Source organism: Schistocerca nitens, chromosome 6, assembly GCF_023898315.1.
Source record: "Schistocerca nitens isolate TAMUIC-IGC-003100 chromosome 6, iqSchNite1.1, whole genome shotgun sequence".
Taxonomy (NCBI): domain Eukaryota; kingdom Metazoa; phylum Arthropoda; class Insecta; order Orthoptera; family Acrididae; genus Schistocerca; species Schistocerca nitens.
The window spans coordinates 443,249,709-443,262,816 of NC_064619.1; the positions used below are offsets into that span (position 1 = coordinate 443,249,709).

A 13,108-nucleotide genomic window follows, 5' to 3' on the forward strand; every position below is an offset into this window, starting at 1 on the left:
GACTATCAGGAAAAATAAAATTTTGTTTTAAATATTAAAAAGTTGAACCAAAACATGTCGTAACTATTTGCAGGACATACTAGAGAAATGTTTTATGTTAATTTCAGGTGATTATACTAAAAATAAAAGGTGTTATATAAAAAAAAAACAAAGTGGGGGCCCATCCACCTTTACCTCTATAGATACTGGAAGAGTTAGAGTTCGTTCCTACATTCTGGTATTTCCTAGTAGCTATATGCGATACGTATATTTCGACAACCTAACTTTGTCCACTGATTGGAAGACTCTCGTAACGTAAGCGAGTTCTCGGCAGTAACCGTAGTCGTCGCTCACGGTGTTTTTGGACAACTGTGTTTCATAAATTGTCGCTTGTAGCATTTAATCTCCTATCCAACAAGAAACTAAAACTACGTTCTTCTCGGTGGATAACTTGGAGCTATCAGACCATGTGTCGTTTCTTATAAATGTTCTCTAGTGACAATGGGTGCAATGCAGTTCCAAAAGAAAATCAGGTTTCACACTTTTATTGCGAAGTTTCACAGAGATGAATCCATGACATTCTACCCATTTCCTGCTTATTCTCAATTGGAAGCAATCCGAAGTCCCAACATAATATCAATCAACTCTTCACACTACGTAACTGAGGAATTAGATTTCGCTATGTGAGACCATCGGCACTCGAAATTGCAGTCATTACTCATTACTACTGACATTGAGTAGTGTTTTCACATTTTGCTGCGTGCAGTTGCAGCTGTAGCGGTTATAAAGCTAAGTATTGACAAAGTTATTTGTGCACTTTTATACAGTTACTAAATTTAATAGTTTTCAGCGATGTATCGTGCTGTTTGTGGCGAAATAACGATTTAATAAACTTTTGGAAACGTTCGATCACTGTGTTTTTTAGAGTTTTATGTGCGTCGAAGTCGTTTAGTAAATTTCGTGCTTAAGTTTTCAGCGGTCGTTTCTTATTGTTTCTACTGAACTATTTCAGTAAAATTTTCATTCAGTGTTTCAACACCGTTGAGTGTTCCAGGGGCCACTTGAATTTTTTGTTTGAGTTAATAATATTGTTACGTTTTGTTGATATTGGTATTACCTGTGGTGTAGTAATATTAATACAGGTAGTTGCTTTCTTAGTAGACAGGGAATTTCGAGACCGCTATTATTAGTTCTACAATTATTTCTACTGGTGTAACTGAACTTAGGTAACGTAGACGTATAGTTTTTTTTCAATAACTGTACAATTTTACCATGAGTGAGAAGTGTGGGCTCTGTCCTAGGTTTGTGAGTAGTGGGTTACGGTGTGATATTTGTTCAAAGTGCCCTTTCAAAGGAACCCTCCCGGCATTTGCCTGGAGCGATTTAGGGAAATCACGGAAAACCTAAATCAGGATGGACAGACGCGGGGTTGAACCGTCGTCCTCTCCTGGGAATACTGAATCTGTAGTAGAAATAAGTTGATAGAGAAGCAGGAACGTATGATCTGTGCCCTACAGGTGCAGATACAACGCGCAAAGGAGGAACTAGATAGGAGGGTGTTTGGTGGCGGGGAACGGGAACTGGCAGTTGGCAAGAAGACAGCTGGGAGAAGGAGGTATACAGACAGTTATATTTTGTGTATATGAAATAGATTTGACCAACTGTCAGAGTTGAGTGGAGAGGAGCCTCTTGTAGCTGTAGATGTAGGGAACATGCAGCAGTCCTCAGCAATTAGGAGGCCTAGGTCAGTTGCAAAGTCTAACGGAAAGAAGAAGGTTCTGCTGGTAGGTAGTTCGCATGGTAGAGGTGTGGGCCACCAGTTTCAGGAAGCGTTGGGGAGTGAGTACCAGATCACCAGCATTGCGAAGCCTAGTGCAGGGTTGGCTCAGGTGACTGATAGCATAGGAGAGTTATGTAGGAATTTTACAAAGGAGGACAGGTACTGATAGTTGGTGGAGCAGGGAACAGTCTTGGCAGGAACGGGTAATATGATGTAGGTGGTAAAATGGTTAAGATATCTACTCAATCTGGTGGCACTAATGTGCATTTCGTCATGATCGGACTCATCTTAATGCGGCTGTTAGGCGCGTCAACGTGGGGCTGTAGAGGACGCTGATGGCAGAGGGCATCGATCACATTTCAGTGGTGCCAGTTGGGTCTATCACTAGATCTAGTTTCACTAGTCATGGCCTGAATCTCAATAGGTATTGGAAGGGGAGGCTGGCAAAGCTTATAGATGACAGTGTAGTGGGTGGTGGTGGGATCACCCATGGAAAAATTCCTGTAGTAGTTGGTGTTAGAGCTGCAAATTTTTTTAGATTGAAGTCAGCTGATAGGTATACTTGCTTAAAGGAAGTCCCTCTATCTAAGGGCTCACCACCAGAGGACATGTTTCCAAGTAGAGAAGGAATTAGAATATTTCTTCAAAATATAAGAGGTATTAGAGATTAAGTTAGTTAAATGCTTATAGATGTTGACTCGGAAATTATTGGTATATCGGAGCACCACTTAAATAATTTGACAATTCAGAGGCTTCCTTTACCAGCTGCCTGTTTTTCAAGGAGTTCCTTGCCAGGTGGGGGAGTGGCTATGTAAGTAAAAAGCAGTATTCCATTTGAAAATGGTTCAAATGGCTCTGAGCACTATGGGACTTAACTTCTAAGGTCATCAGTCCCCTAGAACTTAGAACTACTTAAACCTAACTAACCTAAGGACATCACACACATCCATGCCCGAGGCAGGATTCGAACCTGCGACCGTAGCGGTCGCGCAGTTCCAGACTGTAGCGCCTAGAACCGCTCGGCCACCCCGGCCGGCTATATTCCATTTGAATCAATAGACGTATCACGGGACTGCACTGAACAGATATTTGAATGTTGTGCAGAGGAAGTTGAATTTAGTGAAACTAAACTTCTAATTGCTGTTGTTTATAGGTCTCCTAACTCTGACTTCGGAGCATTTCTGCTCAAACTAGAGAGGGTTCTTGATTCAGTTTGTAGGAAGTACCAGAAATTAGTTATATGTGGTGACTTCAATATAAATTTTGTATATGATGGTGCAAGAAAAAGGGTGTTGGTAGATCTTCTAAATTCATATGATCTCGTGCAGACTGTGCTTTTTCCCACTAGGGTGCAGAGGAACAGTAGCACAGCCATAGACAATATTTTTAATCATTCTTCACTACTAGATGGGCATTCTGTTATTACGAGGGTGAATGGCCTTTCAGATCATGATGCACAAATTTTAACATTAAAAGGCTTTTGTACTCAAACAGATGTCACACATAATTACAAACTATGGAGGAAAGTTAATCCAACAGCAATAGAAAGTTTTTTAAACCTTGTCAAGGAACAAGATTGGTAGAATGTTTATAGTGCTGATAACGTAGATGATAAATATAATGCTTTCCTTAACACGTTTCTCATGCTCTTTGAGAGTTGCTTTCCATTAGAACGTTCTACAAGAAGCACTAGCAGTAACAGGCAGCCTGGGTGGCTGAATAGTGGGATAAGGTTACCATGTAGAACAAAGTGGGAATTATCAAGCTACAGTAGCCCATTACAAACAGTATTGTAAGGGTGTTATTAGGACGGCTAAGAGTGTGTGGTATGCAAATAGAATACCCAATTCACAGGTTAAAATTAAAACAATATGGTCAGTTGTGAAGGAAGTGTTTGGCCAGCAGCACAAGGTAGACGATATAAAGTCAGTTCGTAGTAAAAATATTTCTGTTACTGATAAATCAGGTATATGTACAGTATTTAACAATCATTTTCTGAGCATTGCTGGTGAATTAAATAAAAGTTTGGTTTCTACAGGGTATCTTATAACTCTCTTGGCAACTGCCTTTCCGAGATTTATGTCTGAAACACTCCTCTGTGATACAGACAAGTGGGGAGATTGAGTCAATAATTAATCACTGAAGATTAAGGACTCTCATGGATATTTGTAATTTTTCCTTTAGGACTGGTCAGTTTCCTGAACGATTAAAGTACTCAGTAGTAAAGCCGTTTTACAAAAAAGGAGAAAAGGATAATGTAGACAATTTTGGACTTATTTCTATGCCATCAGTGTTTGCTAAAGTTATTGAAAAGGCAGTGTATGTAAGGATAATTGATCATTTTATATTACACGATTTGTTATCAAATGTACAGTTCGGCTTTAGAAGTCGTTTAACAACTGAAAACGGTATTCTCTTTTCTCTGTGAGGTATTGGATGGGTTAAACAAAAGGTTTCGAACGCTAGGCATATTTTTTTGATTTAACTAAGGCGTTTATCGTGTTGATCACAAAATATTGCTCCAGAAGTTGGACCATTATGGAATACGGGGAATAGCTCACAATTGGTTCATCTCTTACTTTAGCAACAAACAGAAAAATGTCATTATTCACAATGTTGATAATGGCTGTGATGTGGGGTCTTAGTGGGGTACAGTCAAGTGGGGGGTGCCCGAGGGATCAGTGTTGGGGCACTCTTGTTCCTTATTTACATAAATGATGTAGTATTATAGGTAACTCTAAAAATATTTCTGTTTGCTGATGACACTATCTTGGTAGAAAAGGATGTAGTGCAACATTGGTCTGGTTTCAAATAGTGCAGTTCATGACCTAAGTTCATGGCTTTTAGAAAATAAACTATCGTTAAATCGCAGTAAGACTCAGTTTTCGCAGTTTCTAACACGCAGTTCAAGAAAACCTGACGTTTTAATTTCACAGAATGAGCATATGAGTTGTGAAACTGAACAGTTCAAATTTCTAGGTGTTCAGGTAGATAGTAAACTGTCGTGGAAAGCTCACGTTCAGGATCTTATTCAAAGACTTAATGCTGCCATTTTTACTATCCGAACGGTATCTGACGTGAGTGATCATTCGACACGAAAATTAGTCTACTTTTTGCTTATTTTCATTCGCTTATGCCGTGTGGTATTATATTTTGGGGTAACTCTTCCATTTCTAAAAGGATATTCTTTGCTCAGAAACGGGCGGTTCGGGCAATAAGTGGTATAGGTTCACGAACCTCTTGTTGACCCATGTTTACGAATCTGGGTATTTTGACACTGGCCTCTCAATATATACATTCCTTACTGTCATTTCTTGTTAACAGTATTAGCTTATCCCCAAGAATAAGCAGCTTTCACTCAGTTAATACTCTGCAGAAATCAGACCCGGATTTGGGGTCGGACTTGCTTAACTCTTTTGCAGAAAGGTGTGCAGTATACTGCTGCGTCGATTTTCAATAATTTACTGCTCGAATTGAAAAATCTTAGCAATAATCCAAGCGCTTTCAAATCGAAACTGAAGAGTTTCCTCATGGGTCACTCCTTCTATTCTGTCGAGGATTTCCTTTAAAAATTAAGCTGCTTCTTGTTGTATTGTTGATTGCGTTTACTAAAACTTATGGATTGTCTTTTTTCGGGTTCATAAACATTTTATTTTTACCTGTTATTACTTTTATGTTGTAATTTCATGTACTGACATGTTCCATGACCTTGGAGATTGGCTCCTCAATTTGATCCTACAGAACTTGACGTGAAAATAAAAAATAAATCTGAAAACGATAAACAGTGTTTCCCTGGCAATGCACTTCACATGTACCATTACTACCATAATTCACACCACAACGGTCGTGTGGTCGACACTGCTTTTTTTCCTTTATTGAATTTCGATTCCCCCAGAATGGGGTGGGCTGCTTAATACGCTGCTCTTCAGCCTACAGACTTTTTAAAACATAAGAAGAAGAGAAGAAACAATAAAAGCAAGCGATAAAACGGTGACTTAAATTGTAAAACGGCGGAAAATTGTGGTAAGTTAAAACATACAATGGTTGGCGATGCTAATAAAATACACAGGAAGCAGACAGGTAAAACAGTAGACAGACAATGAAAAAACATGGCGACAGTCTGGTTTCTGTTTGCAAGAGATATAAAAATCACACCCAGTGACAGTATGATTTCCGTTCGCAACACTTTTGAAAAGACGCACAAGACTTAACACTCACTGGAAACACTGCACTAAAAAGTCGGCACGAAGATGACACACCTCATCCAAGGGCAGATTGGGGAGGGGGGACCTGGACAGATGAGGGGAAAAAAGGGGGGGAGGAGAGGAAAAACGAAGGAGGGGGGGAGGAACCGACGGAGGGAGAGGACTCATGAGAGAGGGCAGGGCAGACGTGAGAGGGAATGGGGAAAGGCAGTAGAGGAGGGAAATGCAAAAGGACTTGGGGGGGGGGGAGGAGAGAAGGGAGGCAGCGAGAGGGTAGGTGGGGAAAAAGAACAGGATGGAAGGGGGGGAGAGGGAGCCCAGGAAAAGGACAGAGGAAGGAAGGGGGAGGTGAGGATCAGAGATCAGAGTTGATAGGAAGGATAAATGGAGGGAGAGAGGGCATCATCCGGGAGGGGGAGTCGACGGAAGCCACGTTGGGAGTTGGGAAAGGAGATGAAGGGTGTAGAGGTGGAGGATAGGGGGGAACACAACGGTGAAGGCATGGCAGAGGGCGGGGGTTGGAGAGGAGAGGAGCAGCCAGGGGATGAGGGGGATCAAGGCGGCGGGAGGTGTAGATTATGTGGATATGTTCAAGGAATAGGAGCAGATGGGGGAAAGGAATCAGGTCGTAGATGTCGACACTGAGTCACACGTTCAATATGTCGTTGGACCCCGCGTGCTCGATAGGCAATCATTACACCACTTTCGCCTCGAAGAGGAGAATTTAAATTGTTAGTGGTTTGGAAGCCTATCTTCACGTCTGCAATGCTCAACTTGCCGTGATACTTGCCCGTTATATACTACGACAATATACACACGAAATGTACTGCAATTTAAAAATTATGGCGCGTACGCTGGTTTAGTTACTTACCCAGCCGTAAGATGCCGTGCGTGCTGCGGCCAAAGTAGTCTGCTGCGGCTATGACGTGCGCCGCCTCCTTCGCATTGCTCTGGCAGGCGCCTGCACTAACCAGCGCCTCCTCGCAGAAGCGAACCACTTCGCACGGAGTCACCACGAACTCCTCGCCTTTGCCCTTCTTCGCCATCGTCCGCTGAGGCGTCCATCCGGGCAGCAGCACTGTGGGCCGGCGTGAGAGATGCTTCGCCAGACGCCACATGATCGCCGCACCTTGGGACGACGCCCGAACACTATGAATTTAGAAAGAGCAGTGACGTGTTGCGTGGTTACGCCCGCTCTAGTGTGTTGCTGTTGTCAACGATATTACGACAACGATGTCAGAGAAGTTACCTCTGCAGATTTACAGAAAGGCGGCATTTTGTCGCACGAAAATCCAGTGAAATTTTTTAAATTGTTTATACTCAAAGAAGTCTAGATGATGTTTTATGTAACTCTTCCGAGAGGGTTCGGGTGAATTAGGCCATCCTCAAATTTACAATTAGAATAATCGAGATGAAGCATTAGTTATCCCCTATTATCTAAGCTATTTATAACAATTTATGAAAGAGATAATGAAAATGTGCCAGCTTAAGTAAATTACTAGACTGTTGTTACACCAGCGTTCCAGCTAACCAGATACTAAAATGTTAGCAATTATATATCACCAGTAAGTCCCTACTTATTTAACGAATCGAACTCCCACGTATAAAACTGTTTCATAAATGAAATTAGTTTACAAATGAATTAATGTTTTACATATTTGACATTAAGCATGTAAGCGAGAAAAAATTCTAGAAGCAAGATTTTAAAAACAAGCACCAGTCGCTCTGAGTATTTTTTATTTACCATTTTCGCTCTTCAAATAAACAAGAGCATCGTCGGAATATACATAGTAAAATTGATAATATTGACTTAAAATTTCAGTGACGTTACATAAAGTACATTTTCTATATCCAGCATGGTGACTTACGTTTGACGTTGGTTGAAAGCACTAAAGATTACGTTTAAAATTGGCTGACAGCAGTGAAGATTAAACACGGACGTTACAAGTACTGTTGTACATTTAGTTTAATCTTTAGCGCTATCACTGTCGTCATTTACTACCGTACCTTAAACGTAAGTTTAAGACTACAGCACAGCCGGTGTAATCTTCAGCACAGTCAGCCGACATTAAACGCAATTTTAGTGCTGTCAGCGAGATTTAAACGTAAGTCACCATACCGTAAACACCACTGCAAATTTTATGTCAATGTAAGTATTATCTCAATTTGTTTCTTGTACTGTGTATATTCTGACGACGCTCTTGTTCATTTGAAGAAGGAAACTGATAAATAAAAAGTACTAAATGGCTGTTTTCAATAACTTAGTTTTAACAGTCGCTTCCCCTATAGACAACACCTGCCCTTGCTAAGTTTATAAAAGGTTTCAAATTAAAGTTTCTTGGAAGTCGCTAAGTGTTCTCATTATAGTTAGAACGCGAAACGCGAGCAGAATCGTGTTTGGGGGGGGGGGGGGGGGAAGTTGCAGAGTCTTGCTTGATACCTGGTTCCAATTTGAGCTAGGAACACTGAGTAAAAAGTTTTTGGTTTAATTCGGACCAGTTGTCATTTATATAGTCAACCGAACATGTGTGTTACTGTAGCCATGTTGTAGTATATTGTTGTAGTATATTAAGCAAGGTTTCAACGATGAACCGGAGCTGGCGCGGAGGTAAACTATTGTGTGAATCACTTAATTCTTTTGCAAAAGGTGTTAATTGGGCTGAAGTAATGTTTAGTGAAGAGTACCATTTGTGTGTAAACCGTTCGCGTTTTACTTGCAAAACCACGTTTTTTCTGTTTTATATATATAGCGTGCCACTTCTATACTTTAAACTTGTGCGAATCGGTTCGATCTTTTCACTAACAAATATGTTTGAGAAGGCTGCGTGCAGAATTATGGTTCGGGAGGGGGGAGGGGGGGGGGAGAGGAGAGGGTCTTGGTGCTCGGTTCCTATTTGAGCTAGAAACATGAAGTAAAAAAAATGGATAAAGTGAAACGCAATTTTTTCATGCAGTAATACTTATCCGTTGCCGAGATACGACGGTTTAATGTCGAGGTAAATGTAGGACGTAAAAATAATTCTTATACGAACCGAATGCGCGGAAACGGGTTAAAGTGATTCAAATAAACAAAAAAGGCATTGTTACGACAAAAATCTAGCTTTATTGGGATATTACGTGCAAATAACACGTTTTTAGTGCATATTTTTACGCACGCCACCTACATGTTTCAGACCTGTGCGAAACGGCTCAAATTTTGTAAGAACGGAGACAAATACATGTAATTAATTGTTATCCTGTTGTTTTGTGAATGCTTTATCCGTCGCCACCGTATAAGCAATATGGTTCGAAAGACATAAAATCATGTACTAGATCAGTAGTCACCTGAGGCAGGAAAAATCTACATCGGTTGCTAAGCTATCGCCGTGTAAGGTCAAAATTGGCTATGCAATATGGAACCAGCTCCAAAACCCACATTTTGAGCTAGAACTGTTTCAGCACAACTTTACAAATAAAATTCAAGTTTGACGTTATCCCAAAAGCAATTATCGCATCTAAAACATTTTCTAATGCTCTTTCAGATTAGTACCGTAGGTCTCAGCATTTAACACTTACGCAACTGAAATAAGTACACTCCAGAAGACACGTTTCAACAATTTTTTATTCACAATGTCGATGTAAGACTACCAAAATGAAGAAGTAAATACAAAAATGGTTGAAACATTATATAAAATTCACTACCATTTTATTGTTTTTATACAATTTTATGAAAGTAGATACTTTTAACACTTATTATTACTGTTAAATATATACATGAATTATACCCATATGGTTCCTTTACACGCTGACGTACTTGAAAACTACTTCAGAGTGAAACCAAGTGTGCCTTCAATATCATCAACATCATCCACAGCGCCAGGGTCCGAACTTAAGTTTTCATAAAACTACCTGGCGCCCATAGGAATAAGATGCATTATCGATTTTATGTCGTACAGTTTTGGCAGTGATACTGGTTTATCATTTGGCCATAAATGTATCAATAATGCTGCTTCATGAACAATGGATAAGGTTTCTCCTTGGTTATTCTTATTGGACGAATTTGCAACCAGTTAACTTTGTTGTTGTGTATGTCATGCTTTCTGTTGACTATATTTTTTCTAACAGTGAAGTACTTCAAAAGTTTTGATTTGTCATCCTACGGATTTGAGACAATATGTGTAACAAGGCATGGATTTAGCAACTGCCGTACTGGAATACGCTGTTATCAGAAGCAGTCTGCCATACTGGAACCACCACGGTGATAACGCAGCAACATGAGTACGGACTTTGTCTCTGGACAGATATTTACTACAGGAAGATTAGATTTGATTAGATTAGATTAGTTTTCGTTCCATAGATCCGTGCTGAGGAGATCCTCGTGGATGTGGAACATGTCAAATTTTTTTTTTTTTTAAGCTGAAATAACAATACTAATAGTATGAATATATACAATACATCATTTGTTTTTACTAAAAAATTCGTCAATAGAGTAGAAGGAGTTGGCCACTAGTAAGTCTTTCAGGCTCCTTTTAAACTGATCTTTACTTGTAACTAAATTTTTTATGTTTACTGGCAAATTATTGAAGATGAGTGTTCCTGAGTAGTGGACCCCTTTTTGAACTAAAGTAAGTGCTTTTAAGTCCTTGTGCAGATCATTTTTGTTCCTGGTATTGAATGTATGAACTGAGCTGTTTGTTGGAAAAAGAGATATATTATTTAGGACAAATTTCATTAATGAGTAAATATACTGAGAGGCAGTAGTTAGTATACCCAGTTCTTTGAAGAGGTTTCTACAGGACGTCCGTGAATTTACTCCACTAATAATACGTATTACACGCTTTTGGACTCTGAAAACTTTTGTTTGACTTGAAAAGTTACCCCAAAATATTATACCATATGACATTATGGAATGAAAGTAGGCAAAGTATGCAAGCTTTTTCATTTTTATGTCGCCTATGTCTGCTAACACTCGAATTGCAAATACAGATTTGTTAAGGCGTTTCTGCAGTTCTGTGGTGTGCTCTTCCCAACTGAATTTATTATCAAGTTGTAATCCCAGGAATTTAAGACTGTCAACCTCTTCTATCTGCTCTTCTTCGTATTTTATGCATATGCTGGGTGGAAACCTCTTACAGGTTCTGAATTGCATATAGTGAGTCTTATCGAAGTTTAATGTCAGTAAGTTGGCTTTAAACCATTTATTAATATCCATGAAAATGTCATTAGCAGATCTTTCTAGAATTACACTTGACATACTATTTATTGCAATACTTGTGTCATCTGCAAACAAAGCGAACTCTGCTTCTGGCAGTGTAACTGATGAGAGATCATTAATGTACACAAGAAAAAGTAATGGCCCTAAGATGGATCCTTGTGGGACACCACATGTAATTTCTTCCCATTCTGACGATGACTGATGACTTAATTTACTAGTCCCTTGCACTGACACCCTTTGTTTCCTGTTAGTGAGGTATGACTTGAACCAAAAAACTATCAGTTACGGAACTAAGTTCTCAGTCTGTACGGAATAAATGTGCAACCAGAGTTGGATTTTAAGATATTTGTGTGTTAACATAAGTAAGCGTTCTTGTACCTCAGCAAAGTTATTTTGCGCAGCGGTTACAGAGCTCTTCCAATGGCGCAGTCGTTGTGAACGCAACCACATCAACGGTGTGACCAATAACGTGTCTGGTACAGCAATAGCATAATTGTTAATGTGTGACTTGTAATGATAATGGCTGCCTTCAAGAGGATAGTCATATGGATGGATCACGCTGACAAGGTATTCTGAAGTTGTGAGGCTATAAAGTACAGTGCACTTTCCACTGTTTTGCTGGTTTCTGTGCTGACTTCAGTGGTCGGAGTTGACATAGTGGTCATTCTCCTTTCGATCTCTGTTGTACGCGCTTCTTTTTGAGCATTGCTCAGATTTTTCTTGGTTGACATTTGGTGTAGTGGAGATTTCTTGTTGAAACTTGGGTCGTGATTCTCATTACGTTTCACATTGACTGAGAACACTATGTTGTTGTTGTTGTTGTCTTCAGTCCTGAGACTGGTTTGATGCAGCTCTCCATGCTACAGTAAAGCTGCATGCCCTCGGGAAAAATTACGGCTGTAGTTTCCCCTTGCTTTCAGCCGTTCGCAGTACCAGAACAGCAAGGCCGTTTTGGTTAGTGTTGCAAGGCCAGATCAGTCAATCATCCAGACTGTTGCCCCTGCAACTACTGAAAAGGCTGCTGCCCCTCTTCAGGAACCAAACGTTTGTCTGGCCTCTCAACAGATACCCCTCCGTTGTGGTTGCACCTACGGTACGGCCATCTGTACCGCTGAGGCACGCAAGCCTCCCCACCAACGGCAAGGTCCATGGTTCATGGGGGTAGGGAGAACACTAACCTGTTTGTAATTGCAATGATACAACAAACTGATCTTACATTTCCAATTTGAACCTTTTGCAGGCCTTTAATGCTTCTAGGAAACCGTTCAGTGCTACTCAGGACCGGTTGTTGCACCGGCTGGAGGACCGGGAACAGCAACATATAGACATCCAAGGAACGCCGCCAGCTCTACACCCATTTTATCTGGCACAGGAAATGTGGGCCAGCTACATGCACAGATTAGAACAACAGTTTATGGCATAAGGAACCTTAGATGATGTAACCAAACGTGCTTTCTTATTGTCAAACGCTGGAGCTTATATTTCAGGTTACACAGATGTAAAGAACAAGTTAGTTGAATATTTTCAGAGTAAAATTCCAGTTGCGGCGACACGTCATAAATTTTATCGGGCTTATAAGAATCCTGGTCAGTCATTTAAATAATGGGTTGCCACATTACGAGATCTCACTCACGATTGTCGTTTCACGTATGAAAACCAAGATTGTGCTTTCCCTATGCTGTGCAACGGCCAGAGACATGCATATTGTCCATGCTCCAGACGAATGGCTGCGTAATGTCGTTGCCCGTTTTCAATAATCACACTTTGGACCAGTGTATATGGTTATTAAAGCCTTTGAACAGACAAGCAAACAGAGCAAGCGCTCGAATCCAGTGGAACCGAAGTTTTAAGACAGACTTTCAGAGTGGTGGCCAACGGCCTTGTCGCAGTGGTAACACCAGTTCCCGTCAGATCACCGAAGTTCAGCGCTGTCATGCAGGGCTAGCACAT

At 40.5% G+C, this 13,108-nt stretch overlaps 1 protein-coding gene across 1 annotated transcript in view; it reads right to left on the reverse strand.

The window, feature by feature from the left end:
* The window catches only part of LOC126263397 (uncharacterized oxidoreductase YjmC-like), a 118,655-nt gene extending 111,573 nt beyond the window's left edge, over window positions 1-7,082 (reverse strand). The window contains exon 1 of the mRNA XM_049960492.1: window positions 6,836-7,082. Within this exon, the coding sequence (XP_049816449.1) occupies window positions 6,836-7,082 (247 nt within the window). The remainder of the gene's footprint in view (window positions 1-6,835) is intronic.
* Between the last annotated feature and the right edge of the window lie 6,026 nt (window positions 7,083-13,108).